General features: G+C 37.0%; 1 protein-coding gene across 1 annotated transcript; it reads right to left on the reverse strand.

Annotated features, from left to right (window-relative positions):
* Positions 1–21,812: 21,812 nt before the first annotated feature.
* LOC124918104 lies at positions 21,813–22,590 on the reverse strand. The gene is made up of 2 exons (XM_047458351.1): positions 22,305–22,590; positions 21,813–22,132 (listed from the first exon to the last, which is right to left on the reverse strand). The coding sequence occupies exons 1-2, from the start codon at positions 22,588–22,590 to the stop codon at positions 21,813–21,815; spliced, it is 606 nt and encodes a 201-aa protein (XP_047314307.1).
* Between the last annotated feature and the right edge of the window lie 588 nt (positions 22,591–23,178).

Genomic DNA, 23,178 nt, shown 5'->3' on the forward strand with positions numbered 1-23,178 from the left:
AGAAATAAACTCAATGAAGACGGTTTAGTTACGAGGAACAAAGCCCGGTTAGTGGCTCAAGGCTATAAACAGGAAGAAGGCGTTGATTTTGAAGAATCATTTGCCCCTGTAGCTAGACTTGAGGCAATTAGAATATTTTTAGCATACGCAGCTTTCAAAAATTTCAAAGTTTATCAAATGGATGTTAAGAGCGCTTTTCTAAACGGTAAGGTAAATGAAGAGGTGTATGTTAACCAACCTCCAGGTTTTAAAAATCCAGAACATGAAAATCATGTTTACCGGCTGAATAAAGCCCTTTACGGTTTGAAACAAGCTCCAAGAGCTTGGTATGACACTTTAACACAATTTCTATCTGATCACAAATTCACAATAGGTTCTATAGACAAAACACTTTTCAAATTTGAGAGAAAGGAACATATTTTACTTGTTCAGATTTATGTTGATGATATCATATTCGGGTCAACCGATCCAAAATTATGTGACAAGTTTTCAAAAATGATGACTGATAGATTTCAAATGAGTATGATGGGGGAAATGAGTTTCTTTCTAGGACTTCAAGTTAAGCAGATTGAAGCCGGAATCTTTATAAGCCAACCGAAGTACACAGCCGAACTGCTGAAGAAGTTTGGGATGGATACATGTGCCGAAGCGGCTACGCCAATGAGTCCTTCCATGAAGCTGGACAAAGATAATGATGGTCAAGCCGTTGACATCATAGCATATCGAGGAATGATCGAATCGTTGCTATATTTAACAGCCAGTCGACCTGATATTCTATTTGCGGTTGGAGTGTGCGGAAGGTTCCAAGCAAACCCAAAGCAGTCTCATTATACGGCGGCCAAAAGAATTCTAAATTATCTGAAGGGAACTCAAGAAGTGGGACTTTGGTACCCAAAAGATTCAAGCTTCAATCTTATAAGCTACTCAGATGCCGATTAGGCAGGATGCAAAATCGACAAAAAGAGTACAAGTGGAACCTGTCAGTTCCTGGGTGACCGGTTAGTCACTTGGAGCAGCAAGAAACAAACATCCGTTGCAACCTCAACCGCAGAGGCGGAGTACCTAGCGGCTGGAAGCTGCTGTGCACAACTTCTCTGGATTCAACAGCAACTAAGGGATTTCGGAATAGAAGCAAAGGAGTCCCCAATCTTTTGTGACAACACCAGCGCCATAGCGATTACATACAATCCGGTGTTGCACTCAAGAACAAAGCATATCGACATCCGACACCATTTCATCCGGGAGCATGTTCAGGAGAAACACATCCGGCTGGAATATGTCTCGACCGAGCAACAAGTAGCGGACATCTTCACGAAACCGCTACAGGAAGCTAAGTTTTCACATTTTCGAAATATCTTGGGTCTTACTAATCTTAATCAATTGAAATAATCATCATGTATGCATGTAAGAAACCAGGATATGTGTTCAGGGAGAAGTTAAAGCTTCTCAAACCATATTCAAATAGGCCATTAATAAATCAAATATGCTAACCGGGAGGAAGTCTCTGGTTATACCCGATCACTTCATAATTTCGAATCAAATGTATGTTTACTATACGGTTGAAATAACCGGGCTAAAGTGGATAAGTCAAAATCCAAAGTTGAACAACTGTTGACATTAATCAACTTTTCTTCACAAATGGAAACATCCTACTAAAACCGGTCATGGAAAACCGCTTAGTACAAATGCATTCTGGTCTGATGAAATGAACTTTTCCGGTTAACCTGGGATGACTGATTGAGTTTTCATGCATGTCTTGAAAAATGAAGCCTGTAATTAATAAAAACAAGTCTACCACAATCGAGATGACGACATGTGTCCATCATCAAGAGAGGGAGACTCACATCTTGTCAATAGATATTTTTCATCATTGCTATCTTAGTAATAATTAGATTTACCTTGGAAATAACCATTAGTTACTTCAACAAGTTAAGTCTATTAAATAGCTGATGACATCATCAAGCATGCTTAACCTCATTAAAGACCAGCCGAATCCCGGGCTATATAAACCACCCTCAATCCTTTTCAAAAATATCACAAGTTCACTATTCACAAGTATCATTCTTGAGATAAAACCCTCTCTCTCAAAAACATGAATACCAACTCATTAGCAAAGAAAATCCTATTGGCAGATTTTGATTCAATCTACCAATATGAAGATCATGAGGTCAAGGAAATGTTCTTAGCCATAGAAAGGAGCGGGCTAAGAAGTTTCCTTGAGAACAGATTCATCCTCGACTACCTTGTAGTCGAAGAACTCTTTCAGACCGCGAAAGAGGTGCATCGAGATATACTCGTTGCACAGGCCTACGGTCAGAAATTCCTATTCAGCGAGACAGATTTCGCTGTATATTGCGGCTTGCCCAATGAAGGGGTAACCGACCTAACATACTCCCCGGTGACAATGGAAGAAATGTGTCGCCGGTTCTCAGGATCTGACATCCCGGTTAAACCCTGGGGTGCTAAGAGTCAACTTTCTCACAAGTACCAGCTTCTCTGCGAGATTCTGGGAAAATCTGTCTTGTGCAAAGAGAAGAGTTACTACTACACCCAAAGGGTCTTCGAGATGATGATCGCCGTAACGGTTGGGACACCGGTTAACTGGTCCTGGATCATCTTCAGTAACCTGAAGAAGATGCTTCTCTCCAACAAAACCGGCTACGCTCCTCAGCTGAGCGGTTTCTGTGCAAGTCTGGACATCCACTCCGGACCCTTCGTCACTCTTCACCCAAGGCATGTGCTCACCAAGGAAAGAGTACAGGAGATGATCGACCGGTGGGAAGTTGTCAAAGCCAGAAGAATTCAAGCGGCTGAGGCATCAAACGCTCAAACGGCTGGGTCATCAAATGTCTAACCTGTCTCTTCTTTTTTCTTTTTATTTCTTTTTCACAAAACCGGTAATTTTGTTGTACTACCGGTTTTGCACATCAATCAATGAATCAGAAATCCTTCCTTTTTCAAGATAAAATTTCAAAAACTTAAATGATCAAATAATCAATGTGCCGTATTTAGATCAATATCAAATCTCTTGGAAACAGAAATCCTTTGAGCATGCTTGACTTGATTTGACAAGACATGCCTTTATTCTCTTGGAAAATCACAAAAACATTAATGACTAGTCATAAACGGCTAGATTTTTCAAATATTCTCATTAAATGCCTTCAACCATTCCAATCTATAAAAGGGGATTCAATCTTCATCCTCAAAACACGCCTCCAAGCACATCTTCTCTCTAGAACTCGAAAGCTCAAAAATCCTCTCAAGATCTTCTTCACTACTCATCATCATGTCTGCCGAGCTAAGAAACACTCTCATTATCGACTTTGAAGATATCAAAAATAGCGCCTACTATGATTGCATTTTTCAGCATATCATAGATTCTGGGTTGCAGAGCTTCCTTAAGGGTTCAGATACCATCCTCGTGGAGGAGGTGTGTGAATTTTTCAACAATGGTCACGTCTTGGATGATGGTAGCATTCGCACCATCGTCGACGGTCAGTTCCTCCAGTTCACCGAGGAGGAATTCGCCACCTTCTTTCACCTTCCGACCGAAGGTTTTTCTGATTTTCCAACGCCGTTTTTACCGGCTAAGGAAACCTTTTTCAAAATCTTCTCTTCCTCCTACACTCCTATTAAGGACTTTGGGAAGAAATAAAATCTCGCTCCTCACTACCAGATCTTTCACGATCTGGTCCAAAGGTCTATCATAGGCCGAATGCCCAACCAGAACTACAGCCGGGAAGCATTCGACATTATGATAGCCATCATCCGCAACTCCGCCATCAACTGGGCATCCTACCTTTTCAACAAGCTGAAACAACTTATGACCGGAAAAAGAGGAAAGATCAGCTACGCCCCTCAAATCACCCGGTTTCTGATGTCCAAACGTCGCAACCTTGGAACCGGTGTTCCGGTTGGACCATCCAACACCATCACCATAGACATGATTCACAAGTGGTTGTCAAGAATTGAGGAACGGTTTCCTCAAAACACCATTGAAAAGTGGTATGAAAGGAGGATGGAAGGAGGATGGTTCACAGAAGACTAGTTCTTTTTCTTTCTTTTTCCTTTTCCGGTTTCTGGTCATTTTGCTGTACGACCAGAACCGCCCAAGTGTTAACCATTTTCCTTATATATTAATGAAATATTCTAATTCTCAAAATCTCCGGTTTTCATTCATAGTACTCCTTTCGGACTTCTAAAACTCATACAAAATGTTAAAGTTAACCTAAAACTTCCGGTTAGCAAGTCGTCAAGTAAAACCGGACCTTCGAGCAAAAATGAAAGTTTGAAAACTTAAACTGCCCACAGTTTTACCCCTCAAAATTTACCGCCCACTGAAATCCCGCTTTTACCGCCGAAAGTTACGGCAGTAACTTTTTGGAGGGAAAAATGGCGCCAAAAACATCAAATCGACGGTTCATCTTCAAAACCGCTTGGAACCGCCACATATATAAGTTCATATCAATCCATTCAACACTTATGCTTTCTCTCTCTACAGAATCTTCAAATCTTCAAACCTTCATCTCTCCGATCTTCATCGTTCTTTCCAAAAATCATCATGGATCTAAGCAAGGCTCCATTTCAATGGATGTTACAAGTAGATTTCGCAGATATTGACGAGCATGCTGACGACAAGAACAAAGCTGTTCTTCAACTTCTACGGGAATCTGGATTGGAAAAATTTCTTTCTGGTCCGTTCATCATCCATCCGGCGGCAGTGACGGAGTTCTTGGCGACGGCGACGCTGTCGAAGAGGAAGATCTCTGCATCCGTCAACGGGAAGGCCATCCTCATAACCAAAGAGCTATTTGCTGAAGCTCTCGGTCTGCCAAACACCGGTATGGATCTGAAGACAGACCTAACAGATGGAGAATCCAACGCTGCTCGGTTAGTGGTTTCATTCTCGGATCAAGATCTAGTAATCCACTCCAGCCGGAAGATCAAGCTCAAACCGGAATATAGATGGTTAGTGACCGTCATCGCCAAATCAATCCAGGGAAGGGGAGGTAACTTCGACAACCTCTCAAAACTCAAACTTAGAATGTTGTTGGCTATTGTCCGCTGTGACAAGGTGGACTGGGGGTACGTCATCTATGAAGAATTCTGTCAAATGGTAATAAAGAAAGATGGGCGGGTGCAGGCCTTTGCTATGCAAATAGTTAAAATCCTTGAGTTCCTCAAAGTGGAACTAGGTGAAGGCATACCGCTTCCGATCTCCAACATTCTTGACTCAGAGTCAGTGATCGAAAAACCGGAGAAAACACTTAAACCTAAATCCTCAAGGACCAAATCATCCAAGGGAGCCAGTTCCTCGGTTCCGGTTGAAGAAGAAACCAGACAGAAGAAACCGTCAAGAAAGGCGGTTGAAGCAGAAGTTCCACCAGAACCAAAGAGAAGGAAGAAGGTAGCCACGAACAAGAGTTCAAAGAAACCGGCGGACTCCGAGAAAACGCTTTCCTCGGACAATCCACCGGAAAGAACCGCAGATGTATTCCAACCCATTCCCCTCAACACAGTTATTCTCGTTCCCATTCCATCCCATTCTCCAAGGCAAACCGAATCTTCGGGGAGCAAGGAGAACAAGTCAATCTCCAAGGAGGAAGCAGAGGTAAATGTTCACTCTGAAACCTTCAAGTCACCTAGTAAACAAGTTGAAGAGGTATTTGCCGATGTGGGCTTGAATACCTCAGAAGCAATCAATAATGTGGTCCAAGAGATCACAAAGGAAACCGAAGAGGACGATGTTTCAAGTCGTCGGAAGCCAGATGATCAGGTTGAGATACCTGATCAGACAGAAGCTCAATCGGTCGATGAGGCGGCCAATACAACGGAGGTTATACCTCCGGCTCAGGAGGGAACTTATGAAGAACAGGAACCTTCGGTTCCGCAGGAAGAAAGACAACCGCAGAAATCCAACCGGCCACAACACCTGAAGGTTCCACTCAAGTAAACAAAGGCAAAGGGATCCTTATTAAAGATACAACGGTAACCGGAACGAGCGCGCTGCAAACCGACCCTCAGCAGGAAGCTATAACCGGAGACGAAGTCACCTTCACCGCAGAGCAAGAAAATGAGATCTTCGAGGAACTCATTCAAGACATGAACCAAGGTGCAAGTGATGCGTTAGCTCCATACATCTTGTGGGTGAAGCTCAGATGCGAAACCAAGTTATCCGACATGGTTACAGGTTTAAGTGGCAACAAACAATGGGACAGGCTCATCAAGCTGGAGGAGAAGGCACTTCAGCTAGCTAACACCAACCTAATTCAACCGGCGTTTAACAAAGCTTCGGTAATCCTTGAAAACGCACGGCTACAGGCAGTGGAGAATTCCTTTCAAGAAACCCAAGGATCGACGCTAAACCCGATTGAAATGAGGATGGCTGAACGGTTTATTGCGGTACGAGAACAGCTTGTGCAAAATCTTGATCGTCTTAACAAGTAGTGGAGGAAGGGTTGCCAACGCCAACTCAACAATGCCGAATCATATCAAAGCAAACCATTCTTTATGAGTGGTGAGACATCCGGAACCTCTGGTAATTTGGAACAAGAAACTTCTCAACCGGTCAAAGTTCCAGAAATTGATCAGATTAAGCAAGCGATGGCTGAAACAGTGGACTCATGCCTTGGAAATTTTAAAACCGTAACCGACGAAAGAATTGCAGTGGCTGAAGATAAACTGTCAAACTCTCTAAGGTCCATGATGGACACGGCCATGCAGACAATAGTCAAAGCCTTGATCGCCGAATCCGTCCAAACCGCAACCGCTCCATTATTGGACATGCTGCAAACAATGGCCATTCAGATCGGGGAAATGTCCAAGGTTCAAGTCACCACAACTCTGACGCAAATCGAAAAGGATGATGAAACCGCAAAGAAATTGCAAGAGGAAGAGATAGAAAGGGAACGGTTACAGAAGGAGACTGAAGAAAGAGATTTTGAACTCGCTCAAAAGTTTACCGAGGAAGAGCAGGCCAACATCCAAGAACTTCCACTGGTTCAATCGTCCCACTCAATGGATACAAGGAACAAGAAGAAGCGAAGCGCCGTTAAGAACGTGATGAAGCGGGCAGAACAGAAAACAGCTTTACCGGTCGTGATAAATGCGCAACCGCTTGACGAAGAAGAAGAAGAAGACCCGGAGGAACTTAACCGGCGAAAGAGAAGGACAACCGGAGAATCCACCGCAACTCCAAGCTTCAGACCTTCAAATGCTCCACCGCCTCCACCACCAAAACCAGTTTGTGCAAACTTTAGTCTCAAGAATAAGGGCACCGGTCACTCAAGTGTATGGGTCGGTGTGCTGATTGATGTCGAAAGACGTGATAGAGAGTGGAAAGCAAGAAAAGAAGAAGAAAGAAGATAGTTGGAGAAGGAAAAGGAAAAGGAGCTTCACAAGGGGGGATCATCCAAGCCCTAAATCTCTTTCTTTATTTATTTCAAACAACAATGCCTTACTATGTTTCAGAACTTGGTTACTTTGTCTTTTCTCTGATAAGTTCTCACATTTTCCTTCAAAAAAAAAAAAAAATCAAACTCATGTTTTTGAAACATTTTCTCCAACAACAATATAAACACATGCTTTTCAAAACCGGCCACACATTACATGTTTTGAATATTTATTCTAAATAATCAAAAAGGGAGAAATTGATAGAAAAATTAAGTAGATTAATTTTAAACCGGCCATACATTACATGTTTTGAATATTTATTCTAAATAATCAAAAAGGGAGAAATTGATAGAAAAATTAAGTAGATTAATTTTGAAACCGGCCATACATTACAATTTTTGAATATTTATTCTAAATAATCAAAAAGGGAGAAATTGATAGAAAAATTAAGTAGATTAATTTTGGAACCGGCCAGACGAACTAAACAGAAATTAATCTTCATGTGCAGGTACTTCTAAAACCGTATGAACAGGTTGGCGTTGTAAAACCGGCTGATACTACAATTCAAAGAAACCAGTTTCAAGTGATCAAGTTAAAGATCAGAGGAATCGGTTTTCACCTTCTCAAGCAACCGGTTAGCCAAGACAGAAACTTTCATTCCAACCGGATCATACTGCACAAGACACAAAAACCGGATGGCTCAGAACAAAAGTCAGAAGATTCAAACCTCAAGGGTGACGTACCATGACAGAAGAAACGTGTCTTGAAAGAATAAAAGAAGATCGGATCCGATCGGAAGCATGCGAGGAAAGCAATGATGCTTTATTGATCTGAAATTGACAACCGGAAGTGCATGTTCAACACGTGTCCAAATCTGAAAACCGGCTACGTCATCTTTTGCTCAGAGCTGCCTGCATGAATGCCAGGTGTTGAGGAAAGTGAAGCGTGCAAGCAACCTTTTCTGCAACAGGCGTGATGACGATCGACCAATCCGCAGGAGAGAGAAGAAAGTAATCGTTGGCTACTTTCAGCTATAAAAGGAAGATCAAACGTCTTCATTTAATGCAGTTGTGAGCATCATCAGTTCTGAAAGTTGTAATAGCATTAAATTCTAGAGAGATAAAGTCCTATATACTGTAAAATCGGTGTGTCTAAAACCGGAAGCCTTTTGTGTTGAGTTGTTGTATTACATCAAAGTGTGAGTTTGGTGTAACCGGCGAGTAGCGAAGTTGGGCTCGACCGGCAGTATTGTTGTAACTCTAAAGAGTTAGTGGAGATCCTTCTCATAACCTGAGAAGAAGGGGTGACGTAGGAGGGTTTGCTCCGAACATCCATAAACAAATTCTTGTCTCGTATTCTTTCCTTTGCTTTTATTACTTAGCCTAACCTCAAACTAATTATACTCCTAAAACCGGTCACTCACATCCATCAAACCGACTCCTTCTTAAACATCATCTAAAGTCGCATTCGTTGCTTCCACCTGAAACAGACATTTCCGCCCTTGAACCCGGTTCAAGAGTCTGTGACAGTTTGTGCAGTGCTGAGAACGGTTATAGTCTCTAACCGGACTATCACCAAAGTGTGTGTGTTGTAAGCGGCCACCCTTCCCGAAACCAGAAAACACCCCGGTCCTCCAAGGGCGTCCCCGATCCTAACATAGGAGAATAAGGAGCTCGGGATCTTTCAGAAACAAGACAATCCCTTTCAACACAAGAATACTCGTGTCTTAGCCCCGAACACATTTCGAATCCAAGTCACCCTATTACATAAGTAAGACCAGTGTTTCTTCTGCCTTCAAACCTTGTATGAGATAGAATTAAGAATAGTTTATTCCCCGAACAACTTTTGTTAAAGCTCTCCACCTTATAGAGTGATAAAACAACTAGTTAATGTGTCAACTAGGTTATGAAGAACACTTTGTAAATCTAATGGGAAAAAGTTTATGTTAAACCATTCCCTTAACTCTTCAAAGGGTCGACAATTTCACCCAGCTGGGAAGGATCGACCCTTCGCAAGGCCAAAAGAAAAACTTTGTGGAAAGCTCCCTGAATGTTAAATCCCCACGGAGTCAACGGTTTTAATCCAGTTGAGAAGGACACTTTGTTAGGCCCAAGAAAGATAAGTTGACGATCAGGATAACTCCTCTCGTAAACAATCCCTAGAGGAAGCAAGAGGTTCAATCATATGTGAAGGTCACTTCGTACAAGACTTATCTAAAGCCCTAGTTAATAGGCACATAAAATCATTGTTATAATTCTAAAATCCCTATTCCAATAGGCATCTATATAGGTTATTTTCATAACCTATCCCCAACAGATTGGCATCCACATATGGGTTGTTGTCATAATCCATCCCTAGAAGGTTGGCGACCATAAGGGTTATTGTTATAACTCATTCCCCTCGGAGCGAATGTGTTCGCATATCCCCTACAAGAGTAAGCCCTATCTCTTGATATGTATCTGTATCGGTCATTGCCATGACCACTGCCTACCATAGTGATTGTTGTAACTCATCTTGTCTATAGGTTATTGTTATAACTTATATTCTCGGCACGATTGTAATCATCCCCATAGAGTAATGGTTGCTATAGTCCCCACAACAGCGTGATTGTTATCACCACCCAACGTGATTATTTTCACGTCACCTAGAAGGTCTTCCTTCATCCTCAATGGAGAATTCTCTTCATTCCCACAGAAAAGTCCTAGTGGATATCATCTCCTACAGTAAGTACTATCGTATTACATGCATCCTCAAGAGTCATTGTAATGACTACTCTTTAGTAGTGGATTCCATTTGATGATGGACGCGGTATGATTGTTATCATTATCCCCGAGAGTTTTACCTCTATCCCCGTGGGATTGTATTCCCAATAGAGCATTCCTCAGGAGAGTCCTACCTCATGATAGGTAGTCTTACTGGCACGAGACTCTTCCCCACAAAGAGTTCTTTTTAATCCCCATGTGAGTCCTATTTGTTGATAGGCACCATCACTCATTGTTATGACAGGATTATTGTAGTAATCCATCCCTAGTTAGAGTCTCGTTACTCCCCAACAGGATAGGACTATTGTCTTAACCTATCCTTTGCAAGATTCATTAAAGAAGAGAATGAACTATTATCATGACTCGTCTCCACAACACCCTGTCATCTTCCCGGCGCATGATAAGACTATTATGATAGTCTATCCCCGACAGAAGACAACAGGCGAAGGAAGATTACGTAATCTCCCCAACCATGAGTCATTGTGACGACTCTCCACCAGCAATTGCTGCCATCTAAGTTTTATCCTTCTACCTTACTGTAGGTTAGGGTTCAAATTATTATGATCAAACCTCGAACCCACATTTTCCAAAAACTAAGACTATTTTATTCAAACTCTGTTCGAGAGGGCATTCTATAAATATGAAAATTTGACTTACCCTATTTGCAAAATAACATTATTATGTTTAATAATATTAAAATAGTATTTTGGATTTTTATATTCAAAATAACTTGAAAGAAGGAGTTAAAATCTAATTAAGGATTAATTATTGTGATAATTAAACCTTAATTAAGGAAACTTTCCAAAATTCCAAAAATAATTTGAGGATAAAATATTTGTATATATTTTATCCAAAGTAGACCAAGGAAGGGGTTAAAAATATTTAATTAAGAATTATTCATGATTTATGTTTAATTCATGACTTAAACCAATTAAATAAAATACTCCAAAATTCCCAAATAAATAAAGCATGATCATAATTGTTATTATAAATCTATAAATAATTTTTGTGAATTTTTTGGTGAAAAATGGATTTAAAAGGAATTAAATTCAATTTTTAATAACCTTTTAAATAAAATTAAAATTGCATAATCCTGTGTGGCTGATTTTATGTTTAAACATTGCATCAGGATCCTAGACCATCAGATGAGCGCCCAGATCTAATCCGACAGCCTAGAGCGCGCCAGAAATCCATCTATAGAGGAACTACGCGCGCGCGCCCGCACTAGATCAACTAACGGGACAGACTGACCCCGTTAGTCAACCAGGCTGACCGCTGACGGAACCAGACGGAACTCGGCGTTCCATTACTTAAAACGACGCCGTTTTATTCATCTTCTTCACTAAGATGTAGGGGTCGCTGGATTCGCGATCATCGTTGGTGTCAAACATTCCAGAAGATCTAACTTCGGCTAGGCGATCAAATCGGTTGATTTTTTATCCCACGTGATCCCCTCGTCAGTGCCTACGTTTCCCCCATATCTAGAAGTCTTATCTTCCCCGGGATAAGGCTGCTAGTTTCTGAATAAGATTTTAGGGACAAGAACGCCGACGATCAAAATTAAGTCAAATTGGCCTTCTACAGCCGACCTATCCACCCTATAAATACTCCCCTACCATCCTAATACTAATCCATCAAACAATAACTAAAATTTACACATCAAATTGCCTGAATCGAAGACTTGCAATTTTCGGCCTAGAACAGTTTTCTACAGAACTTTCTTCAGTGAGCCAAGCTTCGATCCAGACTTCTGGATCACTTCCAATACTGCACAGGAATGTTTTCCAGTTGTTGTTATAATTCCAGAAGCCTTGATTTTCGATTTGTAATTCAAAAATTTGAATTTCTTCAAATTTTATTGTTTGATCACTTTGGTCGTGTTCTTATGCTTTATTGTGTGATTTCTTTGTAGAGAATCACTATATATATCATGTGTATGCTTTCTGTTGAAAGAAAACCGATCAAATCAACCTAGAACAAAATTTTGCAAAAATCAGTTTGAAAATTGGATTTTTTTTTGAAATGTTGTGTTCTTGGTTTAAATTTGGATTTGTTGGTCCAGATTGTTGTTATACATGTTTATAAACATGTTTGAATCATTTCCATACAACTGTAATCAAGTTTTGATCATGTTTGATCAAATTTGAAATTTGAGAAAAAAGCTTGAAAATTTGAATTTTAAAATTCTGTGTTCTTGTTTTTAATCTGATTTTGTTAGTTCAATTATTTGTATTACATGTTTGTATAAATGATTGGATGATTTCTATGTAACTGTAATCATGTTTTGAATATGTTTGATCAAATTGAAATTTTGGAAAAAAATATTAAAAAAACTGAATTTTTGAAATTTCATGTTCTTGCATCTAAGTTGGATTTGTTGATTCAATTAGTATCTATACATGATTCTTAACATATAAGGATGAATTCCAAGTAACTTTTTTATCCTTTTGATCATGTTTGATAAATTTGGATTTTGAAAAAAAAAAGATTTTGATTCAATCTTCAAAAACTATTTTAATGATGTAATGATGTTCTTGTTTTGGTATGGATTAACTATATTCATCATTTCAAAGCTAATAGAATAAAAATTAGGCCTTCAAATGGCCTAATTTAAAATATCCCAAAATTTGACCTAAAAATGGTGTTTTAAAATTGATTCTCTTATGATTTTCAAAATCGTGATTTATGTCAGGGCTTTTGTTCTTCATAATAATTTGAACCTACTGCAACTTACGGATTGTGATTTGGACATCCCAATCAAAAGTTATGGCCTTCTAAAGTTTCGGACCAAACCAAGAGCACCCGGTCCTGGAATTTTGCCTTAGGACCGAGAAAAACAAGCCACGACTGAGGAAATCGCTCAGGACCGTGCCGCCCGACCGAGAGAGTTGGCTTAGGGTCGACGAAACTAGCCTAGACCAAATTAACCTAGGACAAACCTTGGCACTTGACCTAGGATTGTCATTGACACCTAACCTATGTCTAACAATTAAGCCTAACCTCATCTTAGCCTAGGCCAAACCCTAGCCCTAGTCTAGGATCAAACCCCCACTTAGCCTAATACCATTATAGCCCTAAGGCCTATGTCTGAACCCTCACTCAAAATTGAACCTCTCCAACCTTACTAAACACAAATCGACAAGATCGGACTCGAACGTAGGATTTAATCCTTAGGCCCGTTTGGTTCCAATTTTCAAAAATCCAAAACTATTCTGGAACCAAACCCCCATTTTCTAAAAAATTGTATTCTCAAGGTCATAAAGTAACTCTCAAGATTCTCTGGGATGTTTTCCAAAGAAATTTTCTTTTGCTAGGTCTTGTTTGGTTATACTCTTTAACATCTTTTTCTGATATTTTCAGGTTTTGTTAAATCTGAACCCCAACGCAACAGGTACACACCTTCTTTAAATGATTTTGTACAATTATTTAAAGTCCATCCTCATTTAGGACCCCTTACTACTAATTAAAGATAAAGAATGTTATAATTAGATTTATAAAAGCCAGACTTTGTCTATTTTATAAGGATTTTGAAACCCTTCCTTAGGCGGGTGCAGAAGACATAGCGCGAAAGCCCTTTCCCGAGCGTAAATAGACAACGAATCACTTTTTCAGAAACTCTGGTATAAATACGTTTGTACACGTATCATTTTATTGATTTTCATAAAATCTCTTGACGACTCTAATTTTCAAATGAATAATCTTTAAATTGATTATGTTTAATTGATTTAAATCGGGCCAGGTTAAATTGATATTCAGCCTCCTAGATTATTAATGTTTGAACAAAAGATTAATTATTTTACATAATTAATTTCTTACTGCTCCAAGTATTTTCAAAATCTTTTAAAACTAAATGTTTCATTTATAAAGATGCATGGAATGCAAACCAAGGTTGAAATCATTGAACCTCGAGCTGCCTCGCGGTAGTCCTTCCATATTGCCACGTGTCTCACAAACGCGTGATAAGCTATGGAACGGGACATAGACTGGGAGGGAAAACGGTGTCACACCCATGATATTAAATATATTCTACTTCAAATCCTCTATCACTCCTCCATAGAAAGTTTGGCTTTTGTCTTCTTTAATGAATAAACTTGTAATACTAGAAAATATTGTCAGTGCTTCCTTGATTGTACTAACAGATTCAACATCTACGTGAACAACTAAGAATAGATCATCAGCGAAATAAACGTGTGTTATGACTTGTTCCTTGCATTATGGATGAAATTTGAATTTATGGTTCCTTATGAGAATTTTAAATATGCAGTCCAGGATATCCATAATAAGAACGAAGAAGTAAAGTGAGAGAGGATCTTCTTGCTTTACTCCCCTTTCACCCTTAAAGAAGCCACTATGTATGTCATTCACACTAACAATGAAGTGAGGAGTCAAAACAAACTGCATTAACCACTCGATAAAAATGTTAGGGAAACCAACAACATAAAGGAATTAATGAATAGATTCCTATCTTATCGAGTCAAAATCTTTTCGAATGTCAATTTTGAAAGCTACTCTCGAAGATATAACTTTCTTTCCATAACTTTTCAATAAACTCTACATAAGAAGTATGTTAAGGGAGATAGTGCGATTCAGAATAAAAGTTAATTGTCATAAACTAATTAATTTTGAAATAACAGTTTTAAATCTTTGCGACAGGATTTTAGAGATGATTTTATAGATTACGTTACAGCATGAAATAGGACGAAAGTCCTGAATTTTTTTACGGAAGTGAGATTTTGGGAATCAGATTTAATACTGTAACGTTCTATTGCTTAAGCATTTCCCTGTTTTAAGAATCCAGGACCCCTTCACTTACATCTTTCCCAACTATATCCCAGTTTTCCTTCAAGAAATTCGCAGTGTATACATTTGGTCTTTGACTTTTACCTCCTTTCATCGTAAACAGAGCATTCCTGATCTCTTCTTGACTGACCCTTACAACCAGCTTATTAACATCCTCATTGTCGATTCTTCTTAGAAAAATTTGTTGCAACACCCCAAGTCTAGCATCGAGTCCTTCGTTACTCAGTTTTGTTCTAATCAGACCATTATAATAACTAATAACTTCCTTTTGAAGTGTTGTCCCTCAAGAATTTCCCCATTACAATCTTTTAATATGAGGACTTGGTTCCTAAAGTTTCGAGCCGTGCATTTCCTGTAAAAGAATACAGTATTTTTGTTTCCCAAAGGAAGCCAACTTTCTCTAGACTTCTTCTTGAAGAAACTTTCTTCTTTTGAGTATAGATCTCTAAAACTTGTTAGTGCTTCTTTCTCCTCAACTTGATTGTTAGGTAGGTTATGCATCCTCAAGATTTTGCTTTGAATATTCTCCAATTTTACTTGTGCTTCCTCTACCCTTTTTGATATACCACTGTAATTTTTCATGTCGAACTTGTTGAGCTTACCTATCAGGATCCTGAGCTTTTCGCAAACTCTAAACATCTTTGTCTCGTTTATACTGGTATTCTAGGTTTCCGTCAGTACTCCTTTGAATTCTTCGTTTTTCATCCAAAAATTAAAGAATTTGAAAGGCCTTTTTAGTCTTTTTTCCCTTTCCCTGAAAAATTTCAACGGACAATGGTTAGAGATTCATGGCTATAGAACTTGTCTTTGGCTTCTCGAGTAGAGATTTGCCCATTTCTCATTGATCAACCCACGATCAATGTGACTCTTCCTCATTTCCTCTAACCCTCTAGTAGTTGACCATGAAAATATATTACCTGAACTAGAAGGTTCGATACAGTTGATGTCATTGATGCATTCATTGAAGTTTAGCATGTCTTACGTGATCCCCGTTTTCGGTTCTCTTTCTTGGATGAATCTGGTGACATTGAAGTCGCCCATTAGGATCCAAGGTTCATCATCATTGACTTTACTCTTAAGCTCTCTCCATAACTTTTTTCTTTCTTCTGCTACATTGCTTCCATAGATAGTAGCAAAATAGTATTTCGCCTTTGTTATCTTACTAGAAATCTCCACTATGATGACCTGCTTACTGTCGAATAACTTCTTGACCTAAACTAAGCAATTATTCCATCCAACCTAGATTCTACTTTTACACCCATCTGAATTGTGAATATAAGACCAGTCGCTACTAAAATAGTCTTTACTAACAATATCGATTTGATTGTGCCTTATTCTCGTCTCCAATATACCCATAATAGTGATTTCATGTTTTTCAATCATTCTGCTGACTTCTTTCCTTTTGATGGAGTCGTTGAGCCCCTAATATTCCAAGTCATTATATTCATGAAGAAAGATTGACAACGTGCTTATTCATTCCTTTCCTTTTCCCTGCAATCTTCCTCCATATTTGTGGTTTGTATGGAATTACAGGTCTAGGATGTTGCCTATATCTCGTCTGCATTGGGGCCTAAACCGTTTCGTTAGAAGAGAAGTTAGGAGTTCCTTCGTCTACGGGTTCTTTGTTTTCTGTCTCTGTTGAGATTTGCTCTATTTATGGGTTACTCTTCTCTAAATTTCTAGAGTACTCGAGCCTATGATTATATGAGCGAACTGAGTTCGAACTTAATATTGAAAATTCGATCGAGCCCGAGTTCGAGCCAAGCCAATAAAAAACGAGTCGATCCGAACTCGAGTCAGAGCTAGTGCGAGCTCGACTCAGCTCAGCTCGTTTACTCCCTATTAACTATAGAATTTAAATTAATTTAGCTGGTTATGCATCCAATAAAAGAATCAGTCTGGAAACTCTTCCTATTAAATGGTGGCGGGACTATTTGGGCTTATCTCTCCACATTTCTCAAACTATAATATATATATATATATAACAACAACAAAAAAAAATGACTTTTGGCGACATTTAAAAATATTTCTTCCAACCCTTAAAAACGTCGCCAGAAACAGGGTGGGCGCAAGTTATAAAATAATTCTTTATATTATAATATTGATTTTTTTTTATTTTGACAATTTTGTCTGAATATTTTTTTTAAATTAAATTAATATTTAAGAAAAATTATTTTATACTAATTATTGACATCTTTAATTATAACAAAATTAATATAAATTCTCATAGTAAAATTATCTCATAAAATACAAATTATAGTCTTGAGCAAAATTATCTCATAAAATACAAATTTCATTAAACTTTTATACAAATAACAGCAAGAAAATCATTAAATCATTTAAGATTCGTAAAAGCATCCATTATGCACTTTTGCAATCAGATTCACAACTTCATCATCTGACTTAACCATAACTGTAAGGAAAAAAAACATATTTGGCTTTACAAATAGGAAAACTTATTGTTTGACGACGAGGAAATCATAACAGTTATGTACCAATTGATGTATCCTCCTCCTTCGTTGAGGAGTCAATCAAAGAGGCAGTCAATGAGTTAATCAATTCATTCTAAAAAGGAGGAATCTGTTTTGGCTCAGCAACCACCTCTAAACACATAACTTTGTCTTTATCTGCTGAAATTTATAATATAGAGACTGACATATGTAAAAGAGAAAATGTAAGAGACATGAGAAATAAATAAAGAAATGACCAAATATGAAATACTTAAGAGAGTTTTTACTTTGATGAGTGTCATTCCCATGATCAGACAAGGGAGATTCCTTCTCATTCTTCCTCTTCTTGTCATTCCTCTTCTTGGATACTGAAGGCATGCTTAACTTTGGTAAATGAAAGCTGATGATAATATGATGATGGTCTGCATGCATATGTATATATAAATAATAGTAAAAGGATTCTCAGCTCATCCATCTGTTTCTTAAGTAATTAGTGGGGAGATGAATGAAATTATAATTTGGAAGCAACAATACTATGATAATTTAATGAATGAAGTAATTACTACTTGAAAGAATGTTAAATGATCACAATACCCTTTATCCCTTACTAATTAGTTAATTGAAAATTGCAAGCCATGCATATATATATAAAGCTAGGATTTATGATTTATATATCTATTTCAAAGATTTATAATAAGAAATTCATGAATGCATGCATCTATTAATTAAAGATTGAATACAGAACAAAATTTGTTAACTTGTTAATTTTTATTACCTAACTGTATATATGAATAAAAAATCTACATTATTATTATTCAAAATAAAATTACAACTATCAATATTGAGTCTTCAGTAGTATAAATACAAGGGAATTTTACAATCTTACTTCTTCTCCACCCACATTAGGCTGAATCTGTTTTCAATCGTTATATTATTCATTTCACTTTTCTTCCGTTGATCATCTTTTGTCCATAATGTACATTTTGTCTCACTTTGACTTTGAGCATCAATCAATACATATAAAAAGTTCACTCATCTTTCATTTTATTATACTATTTTTGTAGAATTCTATGTGTTCTTTGGTCTTTTCCATTTTGGAATGAAATGTCCCTTTCATTCCAATAGAATGGTCTAATCTAGGAAACACTCAGTAACTATAGTTGGTTTAGATCGTATGTATAAATCATGACTAAAGCCCAATTTGAAAGCCTTCCTATATATATATCAAACCAATTACCAACAACAATTTGTATATATATGGGCCATAAGAAATTATAAGGAATATATAAGTACAATTTTTAATTCATAAACTTAATTAGAAATTGAGCTGCAAACAATATCTCAACTTAATTAGATTTGTATAATATATATGGTTTGATTCCACTAAGAAATTATTGTCATAATATGATTTGAGTATAAAAATGTGATTGTTTGGAATATGAACAAAAACAAATAGAACAACAGTAATTTTGATATATAGATGGACTTACCTATCATTTAAGATTGTTATGCTCAATGCCATAAGAACAACAGTAATGATAGCAACTGGCCTCTTCAAAAATCCTAGACATGTGAATCACAACAAGATACATCCATAAGTTTACAAAGATAGATGAAAGACACACAAGTGAGAGGAAAAAAAGAGATGCTTTACTTTATGAACATAATCAAAGTAACAAAACAGGCAACCATTCAAAAGTTAATGTCATATGCTTAAACTAATATTATGAATCGAGTTTGGAGTTATACCGCTAGAATGATCACTCCAAACAATATCCATTTCATTTTCCTATATGTTCTTAACATACGCTCACCAAAGCAAATAGAATAAAAAAGAAACACTTCAAGGATTGCATATGTGCTAAAAATATATAGCTTACAAAAACATGAAAGAAGAATCGGATTCATACCTTCAATATAATCTTCAATATAATCGTTAAATACAATCAAATAAATAGAACATGATGCATAAACTTCGTCTTCCAACATTATTAACATAAAATTCAGCCTCATATGAAGAACGAGTTCTCTCATCACAAGCAAACAGAACATCAACAACAATAGAATTCTGGAGTATATGACTGTGAATGATCTGCATGTGCGAATGAAATGCGATCTATATAGATATGGAATGGGAAGAAGGTCAAAATTGAAGCAGTTGATAAGGAGATTGAATGATTACCGTAAATAGAAGAGTGATTTGCAGATAACACCGATCTAGATGGTGTGAAGAATGCCAGAGAATCAAGAATTGAAGAATTTGTGAATTTATGAATTGAATCTGCAGAATCTTGAATGGTTCTCAGCTCCAACAAACTGAGAGATATCTGCAACAAAAATGAACTTCAGAAAAAAGATTAAAAAAACAGGTAGACCTACTAAAAGTGAACCACACTGACCAGATGACCTGGAAGAGATGACATGGATATTAAGATCAAAGTCATTTTCATCAGCTTTAGAAGAAAATTCAGCAAGATTCAATAATGTTGTTCTCACAATAAACACCTTATTCTTCTTCCCTAGATTCGAGTTCTGATTCCAGCAAAACATGCATCAATTTCATATTCTCAATGGGATTCCATAACTATATATAAAGAAAAAACAAAACAACTCACATTCAACAGTGTCAAAGAGATCTCCCAAGAATGGAAAACATTGTCTTTGTAACCAGAAATATCACATGCACATTGAAACTCTTCCTCCCAATATACGACACCGTTTTCTCCAATCCTATCCTCCTCAGTGAAATTCCTCTTAACCGTTCGACGGAACGGACTTAGGACAAACTTAGTTCCTTTCGACCTGATCTCCACTGTCATCTCCTGTGTTTCCTCTGATTCCAGTACAATCGCCGGATTATACCTACGAACGACTAACCTAACTTCAAATTTCTTTGATAGAAGGGGTGGCCATTGCCGCCATCTCATCATCTTAACCACCATTAGATCCGTAGAGAGTTTGGAGAGTGAATGGAAGTAATTATGTTCGGATCTTAAAGAAATATGTAAGGAAAACAGAGAATCCAAAGTTGTGTTGTGAGTAAAAATAACACTGAATTGGCTGGCGGACGAACTGGTTGCGGCAAACTGATTAGGTTAGAAAATTGGTCTTGTTTTTTCAATATATCTAAAAACTTGTTACTAATTTAAAAAAATATATGTTAAATTTTTATTCTTAAATATAATATAATGTTTAATTTATTTATTTTTTAATTTATGTTATTTTTATTTTTTATTTAATTAAATTTAAATAAGATATATATCAATAATAAAAAATTAATAATGCTATAAAAAAAATAAAAATTATGTTATATAAAAAATAATAATTAAATTTTACAAAAACACGTAGTAATAAAATTTATTTTACAATTGAATAAATATTATCTGTAGGCATATATATTATCAAGCTGAGTTGGCATGTATAGATTTATTTTACAATTGAGTTGGCATATATATTATCTGTAGGTTTGTTTTGATTTTAAATGTAATTTTTGTTTTTGTTTAATTAGTTTGATAACTTATTTAAAATTATTATAATTTTATCTAAATTCAATTGTAAAATAAATTTTATTACTACGTGTTTTGAAAATTGTCAAACACTTACATGTTCAGTTTGAAACATTTAAAAAAATTGTATCCAATTTAAATGAGACTAAATTAGAAGATAGTATTAACGAAAGAAAATGGAATTAGTATTAATGAAAGAAAATAGAAGAGGGGAGCGTCAATAAGACTATCCACAGCAGGGTATCAAATTTTTTCATTTAATACTCTGTCATGTCAACTTAACACCTATTTTAACACCCACTTTTTAGCATATCCAACAACAGAGTTTTATTCAAGGTATCAAAATTACTTTTTCAATTTCTCTCACTTCCACATCATTTATACATAATTTCATTTTTTTTAACCACAAACAATATTATTCATAACTTGGTAAATCAAACATACAAATATTATTTAAAACGAAGAAGAAAACAAACACTCTAAACATTGGTAATTTGTTAAGTAGTGTTTTTAAAACTCTAATCGAGAGTTGTTCCAAATTTATTCCAAATGTGCATGACAAGATCTTTTTTCAATTGAATATGTTGTTCTTTGTCACGTAGATCGACCCTAGAATGAATATTTGATTCAGATCGGCCTTGAACATGCACTAGAAATTGAGGTAGCACTTCTCTTTGGACATTAACTGAGGAACTAGACCCAGAATTATTCGAACGTTCGAAGTCGATTCTTTCCCAATTTCGTGAATACGAATCTCGTTCATCCTCCACAATCATATAATGTAAAATTATGCATGCCCTCATTATTTTACCTAGGCCATCAATATTCCACATCCTAGTTGGTTGGCGAATAATAACAAACCGTGCTTGGAGTACTCCGAATGCACATTCTACATCCTTCCTTCATACTTCTTGTTGTTTTGCAAACAACTGCACTTTGTCTCCTTGGGGAATTTGAATTGATTGGACAAAGATGGACCATTTAGGATAGATTTCATCAGCAAGATAGTAGGCAAGATTGTATTGTCGACCATTCACAGTGAAGTTTACAGCAGGAGCTTCACCAGACTCAATGTCGTCAGAAATTGATGACCTGTCTAATACATTAATATTGTTCAATGTTCCGGGCATGCCATAAAAAGCATGCCATATCCACAAATCATAAGATGCCACTGCCTCGAGGATAATTGTTGATGTGCCCTTGTGTCCATTAGTAAACTGCCCTTGCCAAGACTTAGGATAATTCTTCCACTCCAGTGCATGCAATCAATACTTCTAATCATTCCAGGAAAACCGTGCTCTTGTCCAAGTTGGAGTAACCTCTGCAAGTCTTCCCCATTTGGTCGTCTTAAGTATTCATCTTGAAACAAGGCAATTATTGTTTCGCAAAAATACGAGTGCACTCAAGTGTAGTGGTTTCTCCAATTATCACATATTCATCACAGGCATCCCCGGCTACTCCATATGCAAGCATGCGCATGGCAACTGTACACTTATGGATCGGTGTCAATCCAAGCTTTCCTGCATTATTCCGCCTTTGGGTGAAGTAATGGTTGTAATTTGTTACGGCTTCTACAATTCGGAGAAACAATTTCCTTCTCATACGAAATCTACGTCTAAATTGTATTTCAGTATAAGTGCAAGGCTCATCTAAATTGCCTTTTCTGATGGGCAGTTCCATGGTCCCTGTTTATAGAATTTCTTTTACGTGATGGATTGTTTCGCCTTTGAAGCTCTTCGAGAAGTTCTTTTTGCATTTTGAGTAAAGATTCCTCCAACTCTCATTGTTGTTGAATCTCTTCGAGATTGAAAGGGTCTGGGGGAATATCCATATGATGATATGAAGAAAGGTGATACAAACAAGGATGATAATATGGTGGAAAATTTCAGACATTTTTTGGTGTCCAAATGACACAAACCAAGTCTCTATTTATAGATCTTGAAAATAAAAAATAATAATATATATATATTTGATCAATTATTATGCAAAAGTGTATTTAAAAAAGAAAATAAAAACAAAAAAGTAACCACCAGCGCTGCCACTTGGCACGCTGTGATTTAGCCACATCAAATTTGGTCCGGTATCAAAATTTGATACCCATATTTTAACACTTAATTTTGATACTCTACTGCACCATTTGATATTATTTTAACACTCATTTGATACCTTATTTGACACCCCGCTGTGGATAGTCTATATCATTAGTATTATTTTCCTTATATATACTTATTAATTAACTTTAAATTTATATAAATATTATTTCAAACA

This window comes from Impatiens glandulifera, unplaced genomic scaffold, assembly GCF_907164915.1.
Source record: "Impatiens glandulifera unplaced genomic scaffold, dImpGla2.1, whole genome shotgun sequence".
In the NCBI taxonomy this organism is placed as follows: domain Eukaryota; kingdom Viridiplantae; phylum Streptophyta; class Magnoliopsida; order Ericales; family Balsaminaceae; genus Impatiens; species Impatiens glandulifera.

Coding starts and splice junctions, on each gene's coding strand:
- LOC124918104 (XM_047458351.1), bottom strand. CDS start 22,590: ATGGAACTGCCCATCAGAAAAGGCAATTTAGATGAGCCTTGCACTTAT. Junction 22,133..22,304: donor CACTACACTTGAGTGCACTC/GTATTTTTGCGA, acceptor AGTCTTGGCAAG/GGCAGTTTACTAATGGACAC.